The 14,950-nt window shown below is 37.9% G+C and overlaps 1 protein-coding gene across 8 annotated transcripts in view; it reads left to right on the plus strand.

Annotated features, from left to right (window-relative positions):
• ABCC4 (ATP binding cassette subfamily C member 4) overlaps positions 1-14,950 on the plus strand; it is a 148,361-nt gene that overhangs the window by 86,207 nt on the left and 47,204 nt on the right. The window contains exon 21 of one of the 8 annotated variants that reach the window (XM_032679072.1): positions 13,148-13,302. The exons of the other annotated variants lie outside the window; for them this stretch is intronic. Within the exon in view, the coding sequence (XP_032534963.1) occupies positions 13,148-13,159 (12 nt within the window). The 3' untranslated portion in view covers positions 13,160-13,302. Of the gene's footprint in view, positions 1-13,147; positions 13,303-14,950 lie in introns of those variants that run through there. 8 annotated transcript variants of the gene reach the window in all.

Here is a 14,950-nt window from a genome sequence, read left to right on the forward strand (position 1 = left end):
ACTGAGTACAGATTTTTAAGCAATGCTAAAAATCGATAATATTCTTTTTAGAGTGCCTAATAAGATTTATACACTGCACTACAGCCGTAATGAGCATTATTAGTCTAGACAGCTATACTGGATGAAAATTAATTCCTAGAACTGAAAGACTTGAATTTTTTACATCTTCCATTGAGTCGAAGGAGTCAGTTTTCTTCAAGATGGTGGATAGTCACTGTACATGTATTTGTTGAAGCAAAAATAAAAGGTATGTGGCAAGCACAGAAGCACATCCTAGACCTTGTGTATTCTTTTGAAAACCTGGTTAGATTTTACAGAACTGTTGCTTTTCAATACCTCCTGAAGCAACAACTCTCACCGTGTTTAAGGTTTCCTGCCATCTTTTCTTTCTTTGGTTTGAAGTGGACCAAAATATGGCACAACTATCTTGAGACTGGAGGCCGGAGGGGCAGTCTTCACCTGAAGGAGACAGCAATTTTTTTTCTTCTTACAAATTTTAACAGCATGTCAGACATTTTATATTAGTGCAGTTGACTTGTCTCTTTGTGGAAATTACTGCTGTATCCACAAGGTTTATAAATTAAAAATAAGTCTCTTATATGAAAACATATTTACAGCTAAGTTTGACTACGGCTGTTGAACAGAACTCTGTGGGTAGATGTAAAAAGAAACCAAATGTTCGACTATCAAGATATCTTTAATTTTATATTTACAGACCAGTTCAAAACTCATTAAAGTAGAAAATAAACTTTACAGTCTGTAGTCTAAGCCTGGGCCTTATCTTCTGTAGTGGATTCTGACTGACCATGAGGTTCTATACCTGCTCTCCTAATAAATAAAATAGGAAGCAATGCTGTGTTCACTATGTCACTTGTCATTTCTACCAAATATGGCACTAAATATTTTTGTAAAATAAAGTAGTAATTAATGTTTGTAGGTTGATTGAGGTAGTAAAAAACTGAATGTACTTGTTTGGTGAAGATGGTGGGGGGGGTTTTGTGATCTTGAATGTTTTTAGTTAGTTAGCCTCCTTAGCCTCAGTTCTGCATCGTGCTTTCTTTTTCTTAACCCAAGTTATGGATTCTGGCAGGTGTTTTCCACCTAAGTTACAATCTCCTCAGGTAAAGGATGACTTGTGTGAAGGCCATTACAGTGCTTTAAAACTTTCAAAGAAGGTTTAAACATCTACTTTCTTTAGATATATATGCTTCATTTATTTATCTGTTAGTTGAATCAGTGACAGTCCTGACAGGAACCTCAAAGAGCTAACCAAATGCAAATGATTGCAGAAATGCTTTCTTTAGTTGGTACAAACTTGGTCATCCTACAACCAAGTCAGAAGGGACTTAAGGAAGTCAGGTGCTATTTAGGATGACAGGGATTTTAGTACTTAATTTTCTTAGGCTCCTCTGAAAATACCAGCTGATTTTCTCAGTGTTATAATCAACTATTGTTCCTCCTCCTGCCTTAAACTCTGTGGGAGTACAAGGTTCTGTTGAGGTGGACTTCGCTGGTAGGTGTGGGATTTGTAGTTTAGAATCATAGAATGGTTTGGGTTGGAAGGGACCATCTAGTTCCAACCTCCCCCGCCATGGGCAGGGTCACCTTCAACTAGACCAGATTGCGTAAAGCCTCGTCCAGCCTGGCCTTACTTACAAGGATGGGACATCCACAACTTCCCTGGGCAAAAAATATCATGAGTAAAATGCACAGCAGTGTTTAACTCAATGCAGCACAAATAAAACACAATGCACTAATTGGGGAAAAGGTCAGCCAAGGAATAGAATAAAACAATTTAACGATGGGAGTTAAAATTCCAATACATTTAATAGTGTTTTATGCACATTAGCCCAGGTATTCCTAAGTGGCTAGTATTTTGGATGCTATATTTTTGAGAGCTCATCAAAGGCTTCTTTTTTAGTATCTGAATCTCAGTTTGATTTAAGATAAATCTGCAGTATTAACATCTTTAAACTGTGGTCTCAGATGATGCAGGATGGGTACCCAAGCTGATAAACTATGGCTTGAAAATTGTATCTATAAACTGATTGAATACATAGGATGGTGAAATATATTTCAGAGTTTTGATTTTGTAAATTATTCTGATGAATTTTAAAGAGATGGTTTTCTCTGTAGTTCCTTGCCCTTTTAATTCTTTGATGATCTTATTACTTGTTAACAGAGTTGATTTGCTGCTTTAGTTTCTAGTGAATTTGAGTAATTAATGTGATGGCCCCTTCGTTTTGATTTCTTGCCCTATGTTAGATTGAGGGGGGGTAAAAAAATCATGATCTGTTTTGTTTTTAGAGAACGCTGTGAACATGTGAACTATCTGCATCTGCCCTTGAAAAAGGGCAGTGATTTATTGAGGAAAACTGAATTGCAAAACCTTTTCCTCCCCAAAATCAACAGCTTGACTGAGTTTAAATAACTGACTTTTCATATCCTTTCATCACACACAAAGACCTAATCCTGAGACTACTTGAGCCACCAATGTAGGCTGTGGCTGAGACCACCACTGAATGTGCCATTCCCTTCTCACTACACACAAAACACATTGACTGCAGCTTTATGAAGTGAAAATACTGAAGAATAGGAAAATGTGAAGGAGGTGTCCACAGTCATTTCTTTAAAAAAAAAAAGAAAGGAAAGGAAAAAAAAAAGCTGCTGCATCTGGATATTAGGAACAAAAAGTGCCTCAGACTGGAATAATAGCTTGGGTCACTTGCTTTCGTATGTGCACAAGAGTGGAACTGCCATTCCTTGTTTCAGTACCACTGACCCCTGCATTTTATTGTGTGAAGATGTCAGGGAAAGCGTGTAGAAGGAATTCCAGGATCTTTTAGTTTAACAATGACATTGTTATTTTGTGGTTTCTGTGAGAGGTGGGATTCCTGAGGTGTTTGTTGTGTTGTTTTGTCCAGTTTAGCCAAGTTTTGGATGTATGCATGTGTGAGTTTCAAGAGACATTTTTATTTGTTAAAGAACGGTTCTTTGTGCATGTTTGCATGTGTATTTAAAATATGATCCTAAATACATTGTGAGAAAATAACCAGTGATGGGGTCTATGTTAAATGTCAACCTATTCTCTTTAGCCTGGTACATAGAGCAGACCTGTGTCTTGGAGACACCTTTTGGCTTATCTTCTGCTGAATCATGGTAGTTTTGCTGTGCTGAGGTTTAAATGAAAAATAAATAAATTAAAGAAAATCACAACAGTTGCCTGTTGACACTTGAGTACTGAAACCTTACAGAACCTTTCCTCTGTTGAACTGATGTTCTAACTGTACCTTTCCAAGTACTGCATACTACAGTGCATCTGGCTAGTGCATAATGAAAGACAAGTTAAAACCTAAAGAAAAATAATAGGGATATATTTTTTTTCATTGGTTACTTTTGAGCTCTAATTTCAGGAAAGGTTAAAATGATCATTACAGTAAAACCCTAAATTATGCTATGGTCATATGATATATGTATGTGCTTTCAGTTTTGCTATTTTCTTTGAAATAAACCCCACTGTTTTGTTAAAAACAAACAAGCAAACCAAAAAAAAAGGGTGGGAGGTAGTGGAGGAAGAGGAGGCTTGGGTTGCATTTGTTTCTCCAAGACCAACATGCAGGAGCTGTGAGTTTAGCACAGACACTTGTCTAAATAATGCAGTTTTTTATTGACCTTTTGTTCCCCTGTCCTTGAATGCCTTGATTGTTAAATCTCAGTAGCCAATTAGTCTTGTTGATGGTGACCAGCAGTGGGAGATAATCTGTGCGAAAGCTATTGCTGTTCTTTACTTTGTACCTGTCATCCCATTCCTTTGAATGTGAGTGTCTTGCATCATACAGACTGCATATTTACTCAGATTGGTGATACGTGTATAGGATAAAATGTGTAAAGTCTGGAGTCACCGCTAATGGGTGAATTCCCATTTATATATGGAGCTCAATTTTCTAGGGAAGGCTAAAGGGTTGTTCTTACTATAGTGGTTATATATACCCAGCCCAGTCCTTTCCATCACTCCACTTTTTTTCTTTTCTATTTACATTTGTATGTAGAATTTTTATAGGAACTGGTGTGCATGCCATTCTCCACACATTAGTGTCAAGGCGACTGAGATCACTACAGTAGCAAAACTAATTTGTATAGAAACACAGTGTAACTGTTTTAATACTTTGGGGGGGTGTATTTACTTAGTGTTAATAAAATTTGAATATATAACCCCTTATCTGACATAGGAAAGAAGATAAAATAATACTGAAGATGTGATTTCATTGCCTTTTTGTCATCTTGCCTCCTTTACCACTTTTCTTGTTTTTCTTAACTCCTTTTTTTTCCTTTTAGTTTTTGCACTTCTCCATTTATATGGTAAATGTAGATAATACTTTTGTACTGGGCTGTTCTTTCATTTTCTCATTTAAATGTGGCATATGAGTGTTTTGAATTTAGAGCTCTGAAAAATAAAGCTAGTTTTCACTTAGTGGAATTCTGTCTTTTCTTGTTCTAGAGCACATGAACATTGTGAGATGCAGTCTTTCTCTTACTTTATCTAACATTTTGAGTAGATTGAGGCTTAGTGGTAGTTGTTCTTGCAGTATTTTGGTATGTTGGACTAGAACCTGTAAATAAAAAATTACAGTCAGGTTTAAGTCATCTCTTCTCCAAATTGGCTTCTCTGTTTTCTTTATCTTTTCTTTATTACTTTCAATACACTTTCAGCTACTAGAAAACAGGATAGTTTCATGGAAGTCCAGTGATATGCCCCTTGTTCAGTGTGATTTAGCAATTTCCCCCCTTTTGGTTAAGGTAAAAGTTCCAGAAGGAGATTCCGTTTATCTGGGGCTCTTCATATCTTTTGGAAGGTATTTTCTTGTTTGCTTTTCTTACTGTGAAAGAGGGCAAAGAAATATTCTGATGTAAGTGAACTTATGTTCTGCAATTTTCTCCTTTTCCTTTTGGTCTGTCTTTCTATATATACTACTGCTGTTTTTAGTGCCAAAGTGGGATTTTTTATTGTTATTGTTTATAGGTATTTCCCTGACCTTTTAAGTATTATTGCAAGGTATCACATCTGTAGCTCAAACTGATGATTAGTTTTAGGACCTGAAAATCATTACCATTTCTAACACTTCACAGTAGCTAGAAATATTTTAATTCTCCTGTCAGTCATAGAGTATAACAATCCTGTTCCAAATGGTGATAAGTACAAATCTTCTAGATTGCCTTAAACTACTGATATACTATAGATAGGACAGTGTCTGCTTACAAACAAATTATGATTTCACTGTTCGGCAAAAGGACTGGAGATTTCACTTTTGATTCAAGAAGGAAGGACAAACTTGGAGTAATTTGAATTACTAAACCATGTAGCTGACGTGTGTGTATGTGTTAAATCATTATGCATACTTATGCCCAAACAAACATGTGGGACAAGGAATTATCTTTAGCAAAATAAGACTCCATTTCACAGAAATGTACTGCCAGAGTTATGTGTGCATCTGCACAACATGAGAAGTTTTTTCTTGCTGAAGCCAATACTGTGGGTTCTTGGTGAACTCTTCAGCTGATTTGAAAATTCCGGGCAATTTTGTTCATTAAAAGGTAGATACTGCTGTATGGGCAGTTTTATACAACAAAAGATGAGAGTTCAGCTCTGGTAGCTGAATCTCATATGTCTCTGGGAAGCTTATACCTCTTTGTGTTACATCTGTGTTACAGGACATTTATCATTTTTAAAAACTTGATTCATTTGGATTGCACTCGTGGAATACAAAAATCTGTGTATGTAGAAAGGCTCTTTCAAGGGCTTAATAATATCTATTCCTGCACTGCAGAAGAATAGGATGCTGAGTGATTGCATTTTTTCCACAATCACATCCCTAAATCTTTTCCTTTCTGTTTTTCTTAATGGGTTTTGAAATCAGTCTAATGTTTAAATAAGCAGAGCTCTCTTACTATGAAAGTCACTTGTATGCTAAAATAATGGGTTGAGATTCTTCCCTTCTAAAACTGCTGGCTTTGGTACCTAATTCAGTTGTCCACCCTTCTGTCAAACACAACATAATACGTAGAAAAATAATTTTTCATTTTTCTCACTGATAGAAAGTCTGGATTTTGGTATCAGACGTGGTATCAATTACTTACATTAGTAAGTGTTCCTTTGTTGATGGTTTGTGATAAATAAACTTCTAAAAAGTCTTCCTGATTGTTTGCTGCACATTTGTAACAAATTAAGAATGAGCACACGCTTACCATAGTAAATAATGTTTAATCTCTGCCAAGGAGGTTTCTTTTTACTCACAGGGTTCTGTACATGCAGAGAACGGCTGAACTGGGTTAAACCTGGTGGTGGTGGTGAGAGACTGGTGCTGATTTGTTAAAATATGGTTGCTGAAAGCATCAGACAACTGTTAAGTTTCCTGGAGCTGAGTGATTATTTGACATAATGTAATACTGAAAAATTAGGAGTCAAGAGTTTACTTTGAATGGGAAAGTAGTATTTTATAGTCCTATCAGAGTGGAAAAGCTCTGGGGAAGTTAGGAAAAATAAAATGAGGATAGGTTAAAAAGCATTTTTTGCATGTCTGCTATGAAAGAGTGTGACCAGAAAGAAAGAGAAGGTAGTTTTATTTCTTAGGATAGCTGATGCTGTAGTCCTTGATATTTTTCATAGTTTGCATTTAGCTGGGGCAGAGGGGCTGCTGTGGTGTTTACTGAAATATGAGTAGTACTTGTTTCCACCTAAAAATAAATACATGAATAGTGTATTCTTAAATAGCACGAACAAAAAGTAAGATGCTTAAAAGCTTGTACTTGCTGTAAGGCTGAACAGCTGTGGTATGGAAGAATTGATACTCTCTTTAACAGAAAAGTCCACAGTTCAAATGTAGCACAAAGCTTTTAAAATTGTTGAAAGACCCAGAATTGACTTCTGGTGAAACAATTAGACTTGGCTGAGCAGAAAAGGTCATGGAGTTGAAGATGAGTTATTCTTGGGGAAGGTGCTGTGGCATTATGGCCATGAGGGAAAGAGACCTGAGGCAGGAAAGTACGCAGAGCTCAAAGACAGAGTTTGCAAAACAGTGACGTATGTGGCAGCAGCATCTGTGGTAAGTAAAATTTTGCTAGAAGTTTATAAGAATTGCAAAAAAATGTGCACAGCATGCGTGAAAAGGTGGTGTCATCATTGGCTCAGATGAATTCCTCATGGGAACAGTGGATAGTATTTTAGCAAATAAATTAATGGACCAGACCTTAAGAACATGAAATAATTCCATGCAGGGTCACAGCAGTGGTCTGTCTAGGCCAGTGGTCTTTCTCCAGCAGTGGCAATAGGAGATGCCATTCGGGGAGAGTATGAGAACCTGACTACAGGTGATACAATGAGATATTTGCTGATGTTTTTAATATTGTCCTATGTATATATTGTCCATAATTATCACTGAAATAAAATCTGCTTTTAGAAAGGTTGTAAGTGAGATAAGACTGACGACAAATATCGGTGAATCAGCCTCTGCTGGTAAAGTGCTAAACATGGGAGTAAATAACAAAGTAGGAAATAGACCATTTTTGGCAGTGCTAAGGAAAAAAATACCCATTGTTGAATCAAATGTTTTGATTTCATAAGACTCTGTGCTCAGTGGGAGCACAGAGTGTCTTGGGCTTATATAGCTGGGGAAGCATTATGGAAATGACTTCTAAGAGATAGAAGAGGAGAGTTGTCAAGACATTCTTTTTTTTCTTTAAAAAGACAGCAAGGCCTGATATAGGAGATAAAAGAATGCATTGCTGTGGGAATCTTGAAGCAAGTTGAACAACCAGCAAAGCGACCACACTTGGCAATGATGGTGGATATTGGAGTCACAACCCCCCTAAATTAATATGATGGAAAAGGGGTGCTTTCTGTTACCTGAGGAGTAACTCTGGAAGTGTTGAGTGATGCCAGACATTTTTCTGCATTGTTTCAGGCAGGTTCTGGCAAGAGCTGTCAAGAAAGCAAAGCATGTGTGTGTGCGTGTTCTGCACTTGCTGATTAATGCTGTTTCCTCAAGCTGCCATGTAAAATTGTGCTTGGCATCTGAGGTGTTCCACAGGAACATATTCGTCATGGTAGTATAGTTTTTGTGTGTGTACCTTTTTTTCCTTGAGAAAAGAACGGTGTAAGAGTATAGCCAGGGACTATTTACAGGAGAAGTGCACTGCTGAACAGTAAAACATATTAACTGTTTATATTATTTGTACAGGGAGATCACAGTAAAGTTATAAGTAACTCCCTGTAACTTGAGGAAGAAGACCTCTCACTTATCTGTAAATCCTCTTTGCAAAGTTGTGCCTTGCCGCCCAAGTCACTGAGAACACTTCAGTGCAGAAGGGCCGAGGGGGCACAAGGTGCAATAAAAAAGAGCACTTGAGAAAATCAGAGGTCCTACTCAAGTTTTTACTGCTTATAAATAGAAAAATACATTGTCCACAGCCATTTTACAAGAACAGATGTTGGCACTGTCGTTCTGTGTGTGACTGTATTGGTTTCCATGTATAGTGGATATGAACAGGAGCTGCTTGGAGAGATGCACAAGTAGAGCCTTTGGCTCTGATAAAAGCTTGTTTTTTCTTGGAAAACCTGTATTAGGTGGAAGTAACTTATTACTGTTGCTGAGGGCCCCTGGCAACTGACTTCTTACATGAGTGAAGATAATTTATTATTTAAAGGAAAATAACCTCTGTATGTTGTAGGAATGTAAGATGGAGTCTTAAAGGATGAGTATTTTGAGTGTCTGTCAGAATCACCAAGTCCAGAGCTTGATTACATGCTTGTTTCTAAAGCATCGATATCTGGAAGTCCCAGGCAACACATGAACTGTGATTTTTGAAAACTGCTATTGGGATCAAGTTCTGCATAAGACAGTTAAGCCTCTTGGCCCAGTGTGCCCAGAGAGCCTATTTCTATCCCTTGTTGTAGGGTAAGAGATTACTGATAATAGGATGCTGTTTAAATACAACAGAATGGTGGCAGTGCCAATGTATTAAAGAAAACACCCTTTTTATTATAAGGTCACTTGTTAAAGAACAATTGCACACAGTTCGCCATGACCTCAAACAAATATTAAGACTTCTCACTTAATGACAAAATGTATGCCAAGTCGAATGAATGAGCATGTTGGTGGCATAGAAAACATCTGCCCTGAGGAGCTAAGTACATACTTGTTTGCTTGGAAAAACCACGATCCAGAAGGACTTTCTTATGGAGATGAGAACAAATGGAAGGTGCTAGCATTAAGGATGTGATTGGAAATTTTGAATACATTTCTGTGGTGCACCTGACAGATGTGTTCAGCCCATTGACAGTGACATAGTGGTTTAGTTAGGTAACCTCTTATCAACTAATTGCAAATAACAGGATTCATTGGAGAAGAGAGCATCTTGCAGAAGTCGAGGTTGCTGGTTTTGAGGCTTTTAGAGCTGGCAGTATTTAGTTCTTTTTGCTTTCACTCAGTTTATCTGAAATTGCAATTTTCATTTCTTCTTCAACTATACCTTTTCTTTACCTTTTCAGTGAATTGGTTCTCTTGTCTTTAAATTCCAAACTTTCAAGTGGATGCACATTTTCCTGAAGCTGAATTAAGACTGACAGAGTGCTGTCATTCCTGTCAAAGATCGCTGTCCCTGGTTGCTTCAGAAAAGGACAATGTCTGAGATGTCTTTTAAATATTGTATGTACCTCACTTTCTCTTCTGTACTCATAAGTCTTCATTGCATTTTCGCTGAAGACAAATGTGTTCCTGACAGTTTGATGCAAACAATAGTATAAACAGCCATATGTACTTTTTTAACTAGTTTCAAAAGAAAACCCATAATTTTTTTTTAGAAAGTAGTTTGAAGACACGACTACTCACCTCAACTTGGCTGCCTTAAGTGAGTAAAATTAAGTGGCGTTGTTTATGTACTAGGATTACAGTACAAAGATAAAGGGTTTCTCTTTGGATGTTTCCTCTGGTTTTTTGTAATGAAGGAGAAAAACTGCAGAAAATCTACAATGTGGTTCAGTATACTCCTCTGGGTGGAGTTGGCCTGAGTGAAATGTTTATCGCTCTGATCTTCTCATTGCAGTGTCATCTCTCCAGGGAAGCTCGTCCGCTGATGTGCCAGTGTAACCAGCCGCCTGTGTAGTTGTGCTTTAACAGAGCTGCAGGACAGTCAGTCCAAACAATCTGGTTTGAAAAAGTGTGTTAAAGGAAAAAGCATTCAAGGATAAATAAAGTGTCAGAACTGGATTAGGGATTGATTGTGCATGCAGTTATTTAGCAGGCTCAATGAGAAAAGAATTTTAATCAGGAGTAAGGGAGGAAGAGTAAGGGTGATGCCGAGCAAGTGTGAACAGAGTGGGGTTTTGTAGTTTCTTGACCTGGCTTTACTTCAGACAACATAGCCTGACTGAGAATGGCCTAAGTTAATGCAGTGAAGGTTCAAACTTGACATCCAGGACATGCACCATTGCTATTATTAAAATAATATGGCTTTGTGGCAGTTCCATGGGCTAATATAATCCTCGGGAGTGCATATTAGGGTCCATGAAGTAGCAGGTGGGAATGGGGTTTGGGTAGCTGTATTTGACTTCTGCTTAAATGTTGGTAAAACCGGTCCTGGAACACTGCAGTTCTTGGGTGGGATTTGAATGCAGATTCAGCCATCAAAATTTAGATATCTGCTTGATGGGCTTTAGATGTTTACTTTCTTGTAGTCAGAGGGCATCTAGTAAATACAGTTAGGGGACTGTAGAGAAATATTCTACCATATGGTCACTAGGTACGCACTTACAGGTTAGATGAAGTCACCATCCCTGGAGGTATTTAAAAGATGTGCAGATGTGGTGCTTAAGGACATGATTTAGTGGTGGTCTTGGCAGTGCTCTGTTAATGGTTGGACTCAATGATATTAAGAGGTCTTTTCCAATCTAAACAATTTTATTACTCTATTCATCACTTTTTAAACTTGTAAGCTAGGACAGGAGTTTTGCTATGTAGGTCACATGTAGACTCCCACATTCAGGTTTCCAAGTCTCAAATCCCATCCCCTGGGCTCCATTCATTCATTTGAGATCCTACCAGGTCAGCAGCTGCAAGTCCAGAAGAGTGTGGTTCCTATGGTAGTAGGTCCTATACCATTGCTGTCAAACCCATGTGGATGACTTGGCATTGAAAGCCAGAGAGACACACACGACTGCTTAGTACCCCTTGTTTTTCTCTTATGGAAGAAGGTGGAAGACCTCAAATATCTGATACTTTTGAGCTTATCAGAAGGCAGAAAGGTATTTTATAGATACTTTCAAGAGAAGATAAAGGACTCTTAAGTTCTCACTAGAGCAATGTGCCAGCAGATCTAAGGGGTTCAAAATGGGGTGCTACATGAAGGTGTGGTGCCTTTTTATAGAAGTACTTAAGCCAAACATGAAATATTGATCTCAGCATATAACTTATACCAAAGAGCAGTGATCTATGGGGTGGAAAGATATACATTTTTATGAGACGTCTTGAACTTTAAATTTTGCTTTGCATTTTTGTTTTGTCAACTTTACTAAATTACTTTGAATAGCTTACAATTTGTCATAAGATTTCTAACCTTATATAAATGGTATAATTTCTGTAACAAAGTGTAAGACTTACAGCTTGTGATAGGTGTATGGCATTTGGCTTGTAATGGCCATGTTTTTTTCAGATTTTTAGGGGGGTTTTTTCTTATGGTTTCTTTATCTGGCATTAAATGCTTTTCTGTTCTGTGATTGTGGTACAGAAATACCTGTTATTCCTAGATCAAGACCTGTTAGAGATAAAAATTTCAGGATATCACTCTTAGCACCTATAAGAATTATGAATATGTAGGTTGTCAAACGATAAAAGGAAAGAATGTTTTGCAAGTGAATGTCCTATCAGAACATTAATTTCCCCAGAGGGTTGTAGGAAAATCTCTCAGGACTCTTGCAAGAGCATGACTCAACAGAAACAGCATGTGCTGTTCTGCATTCTAGGGATAGACTGTGTGCCGACTGTGTGTGGGAGATTCATCTTTCTCCAGGGAAATGGAAATAAGTTTGAAGGTGGACATTGGACAATGTGTCTCCATTTGGAAGCCATGGTCTTTTCCTGGAACCATCCAGATCTTTTTAGTCTCAGTAGCTTGTGCACCTGTTGTCTTTTGTGTAAGATGACCTTGTTTCAAATACTGTGCAGATAGCTGTAAAATGTAATTCATCGGCTCCTGTTTTTTGGTTTTGGTTGGTTTTTGTTTTTTTGGTGTTTGGTTTTTTTTAATTTAATTTGACTGTTATTTTCTGTGCAGTCATTACATTTTGAATACTAAAATTAAGAAAACAATAAGAAGCCCTAACAGTAAAAGATACTGGCTGTGTAGACCATATTTCTTCAAAGTAGGAAAATCTTGCCTGCTTAGCCTTGTGATGCAATTTTCAATTGTAAGCTGATTCTGCTAGGCGAAGTCTAGATACTCAGTCCTGAGCATTTCTTGCTACACAAACTGAATACCTACCTCACTACTTGTCTCTGGAAGGAGAGATGTCAGATTACTCATTAATATTGTCAGCCTGGTGATGATCTTGGGTCCTCCAGCTTGCATGCAGTGAATCTACTAGAAGTTGGGGCAGGCTCCAGCCACAGAGGTTGGTTGTCTCTTGTGAAACTCAGGAGCTAGAACCTTCGCCTTACCTCACGCAGTAACTACATGATTACAGTCTACAAATAGTTGTGTCTGGCTTTTGGACTACTTCATTAAGAGTTAATTTATATGCAATTTTGGTTTTCAAAAAAAACCAACACACATGACTGATCCACCCTATCATAAATTTTTATAATGATAAGGTGGTGCAGGCTCATCTAAAATTCCTTCCAAAGGCGGTGTCAGATTTTTACTTTAGTCATCCTAACCATCTTTTCCTTCCCTGTATTTTTGCCATAGCAAGGCTTTGTTTACATAGGCTGGATCTTAATAGTTTTACTCCCACTCCCACCCCCACCGGCACTTTGCAACATATTGTAGGTTATCATCACTAAAACTTCAGTTTAGCTTTTTCATTTTTTATTAAGAAGCATGTGTTTTCCTCAGAATTCTTTTTCTTAAGACAGCTTTCCTCAACATTCCATTTCAGATTTGTGGCTGATGGTATGAGGAGACTATGTACTTCAGAAACAACTTTTTTGTGACTGTGTAGGAAGTGACGGAGTGAGAAGGAGAAGGCAGCAGTTGTATAATGCAGATTTGGGAGTGAGTTTGTCAGAAGGAAGGAATGGACTTCAGCCTCTGCTGATAAGGATGGAGGTGAGGGAGCCTTTAGAAATTAGCCAGCATGTGGATGGCTGACAGACTTGGAAGAGATAATGAGTAGTACAGAGGAACATGGGAATCTAGACAGGAGCAAATTTGTAGGTCTGGAATCTTTATTTCCTTTCTCCTCACCCCACAGTAAAAAGGAAATATGCTTACGGGGTTCTGAAGAATGCCAGAGAAGTGGAAGGTAGAGAAGGGCTGGCAGTGCTGGTGAGGAGTCAGGGTGCTTTGTTTTGCTTTGTGCTGACATAGCCATGTGCATAATTGATCTAGGTGACATACCATGCACTCTCATTGCCACCTTACCTCCTCCTGATGAAATCTAGGTAAAATGTTTGTGATCTACTGTATGTATCTAGAAGGTCAAACAACATAATGCTGTCAACACCTTAACCCACAGATGAGCAGTGTAGTGGTAATGCAGCTTCCTTCAGAGCTCCTACCCTATAGCTATTTTCCTTAATTGAGTTATGAGACCCTAAAATGTGCTTTCAAGATCTATGAGATTGCAAGGCTGTTACAGTCTTAAATCTTCTATCATAAGCTAAGACCTTGTCTAGAGCTGAACTTAAATTGTGCTGACTCATGCAGTCATAATATATAAGGTGTGTGGGTTTGCTGTTTGGTCAAGTGAAATTAGGATAAAGTCAGAGAAGCCCGAAGAGAAAAAAAACAGATTTAGGGGTACAGGTTGTGCTCAGTTTTGACTTCAGAGCATGTGTGGGGGGGCTACCAGAAGTGCAACAGGAAATGCAATGTTTCGTAAGCATTTCCATTGAAAGTGTTTGAAGACCCAGGTGGCTCTCTGGTATCTGATCTCAGCTGATGTGTTTCTGTGTTGCTTAACTTTTCCAACTCGATGCACGGATAAAGGAATGGAAGCATTTTTGCTGCAAGACATGCATTTTCAGCACCCAGTAGTCACCAATGGGATCTAAAAATCAGGCAGCCACAAAATTCAACTGGAATCCACGTATGCATTGTATGTGATGATGAAGAGGTGGCTCCTCTACAGTCCATGAAATGGAAAATTTCTTAGAAAAAATTTCTAATTAATTTGTTAATGAGAGTAATACAGGAATTTAGTCCTGAGCTAGGATTTCAGTTGTCTTGTTTTTGTACAGGGTGGGTTTATTCTTTTATGGGTTTTTTGCCCGCTTTTTAAGGAGCAAATGAGCACACCTTAATTACAATATACAAGGATCCTACCAAACATACATGCACAGCTAGTGTTCTGAAATAAATTTATGTGCAGATGATGGTTTTGATTGTGTGTTCAAACTGAAAGTTTGATGAAGGATATGAAAGGGTCTGCAGGAAATGTGGGATTGAATTCAGAAAATTGGGCCAGGATCCACTGTCGTAAGCAACAGAGCTTTTTTCCACATTATATCTAGTTTTCTAAGAGTTAAGTCAGGTTTACCCCAGCTATTCACATCATACTGTTTAGTAAACCTGGTAAAACTAGCCTTTAATGATACTTTTTGCAGTGTGTAACAATTTGGGTTCAATTAAGGTTAGTTGTCTGTTACATTAATCATCTATTACTCTGTTACAGCAGTCACAAAATAGTTTACAAAGAAAGGCAGTAACGTTCAGTCAACTAGTTTTGAAAAGACATTTC

This window comes from Chiroxiphia lanceolata, chromosome 2 (assembly GCF_009829145.1).
Source record: "Chiroxiphia lanceolata isolate bChiLan1 chromosome 2, bChiLan1.pri, whole genome shotgun sequence".
In the NCBI taxonomy this organism is placed as follows: Eukaryota; Metazoa; Chordata; class Aves; order Passeriformes; family Pipridae; genus Chiroxiphia; species Chiroxiphia lanceolata.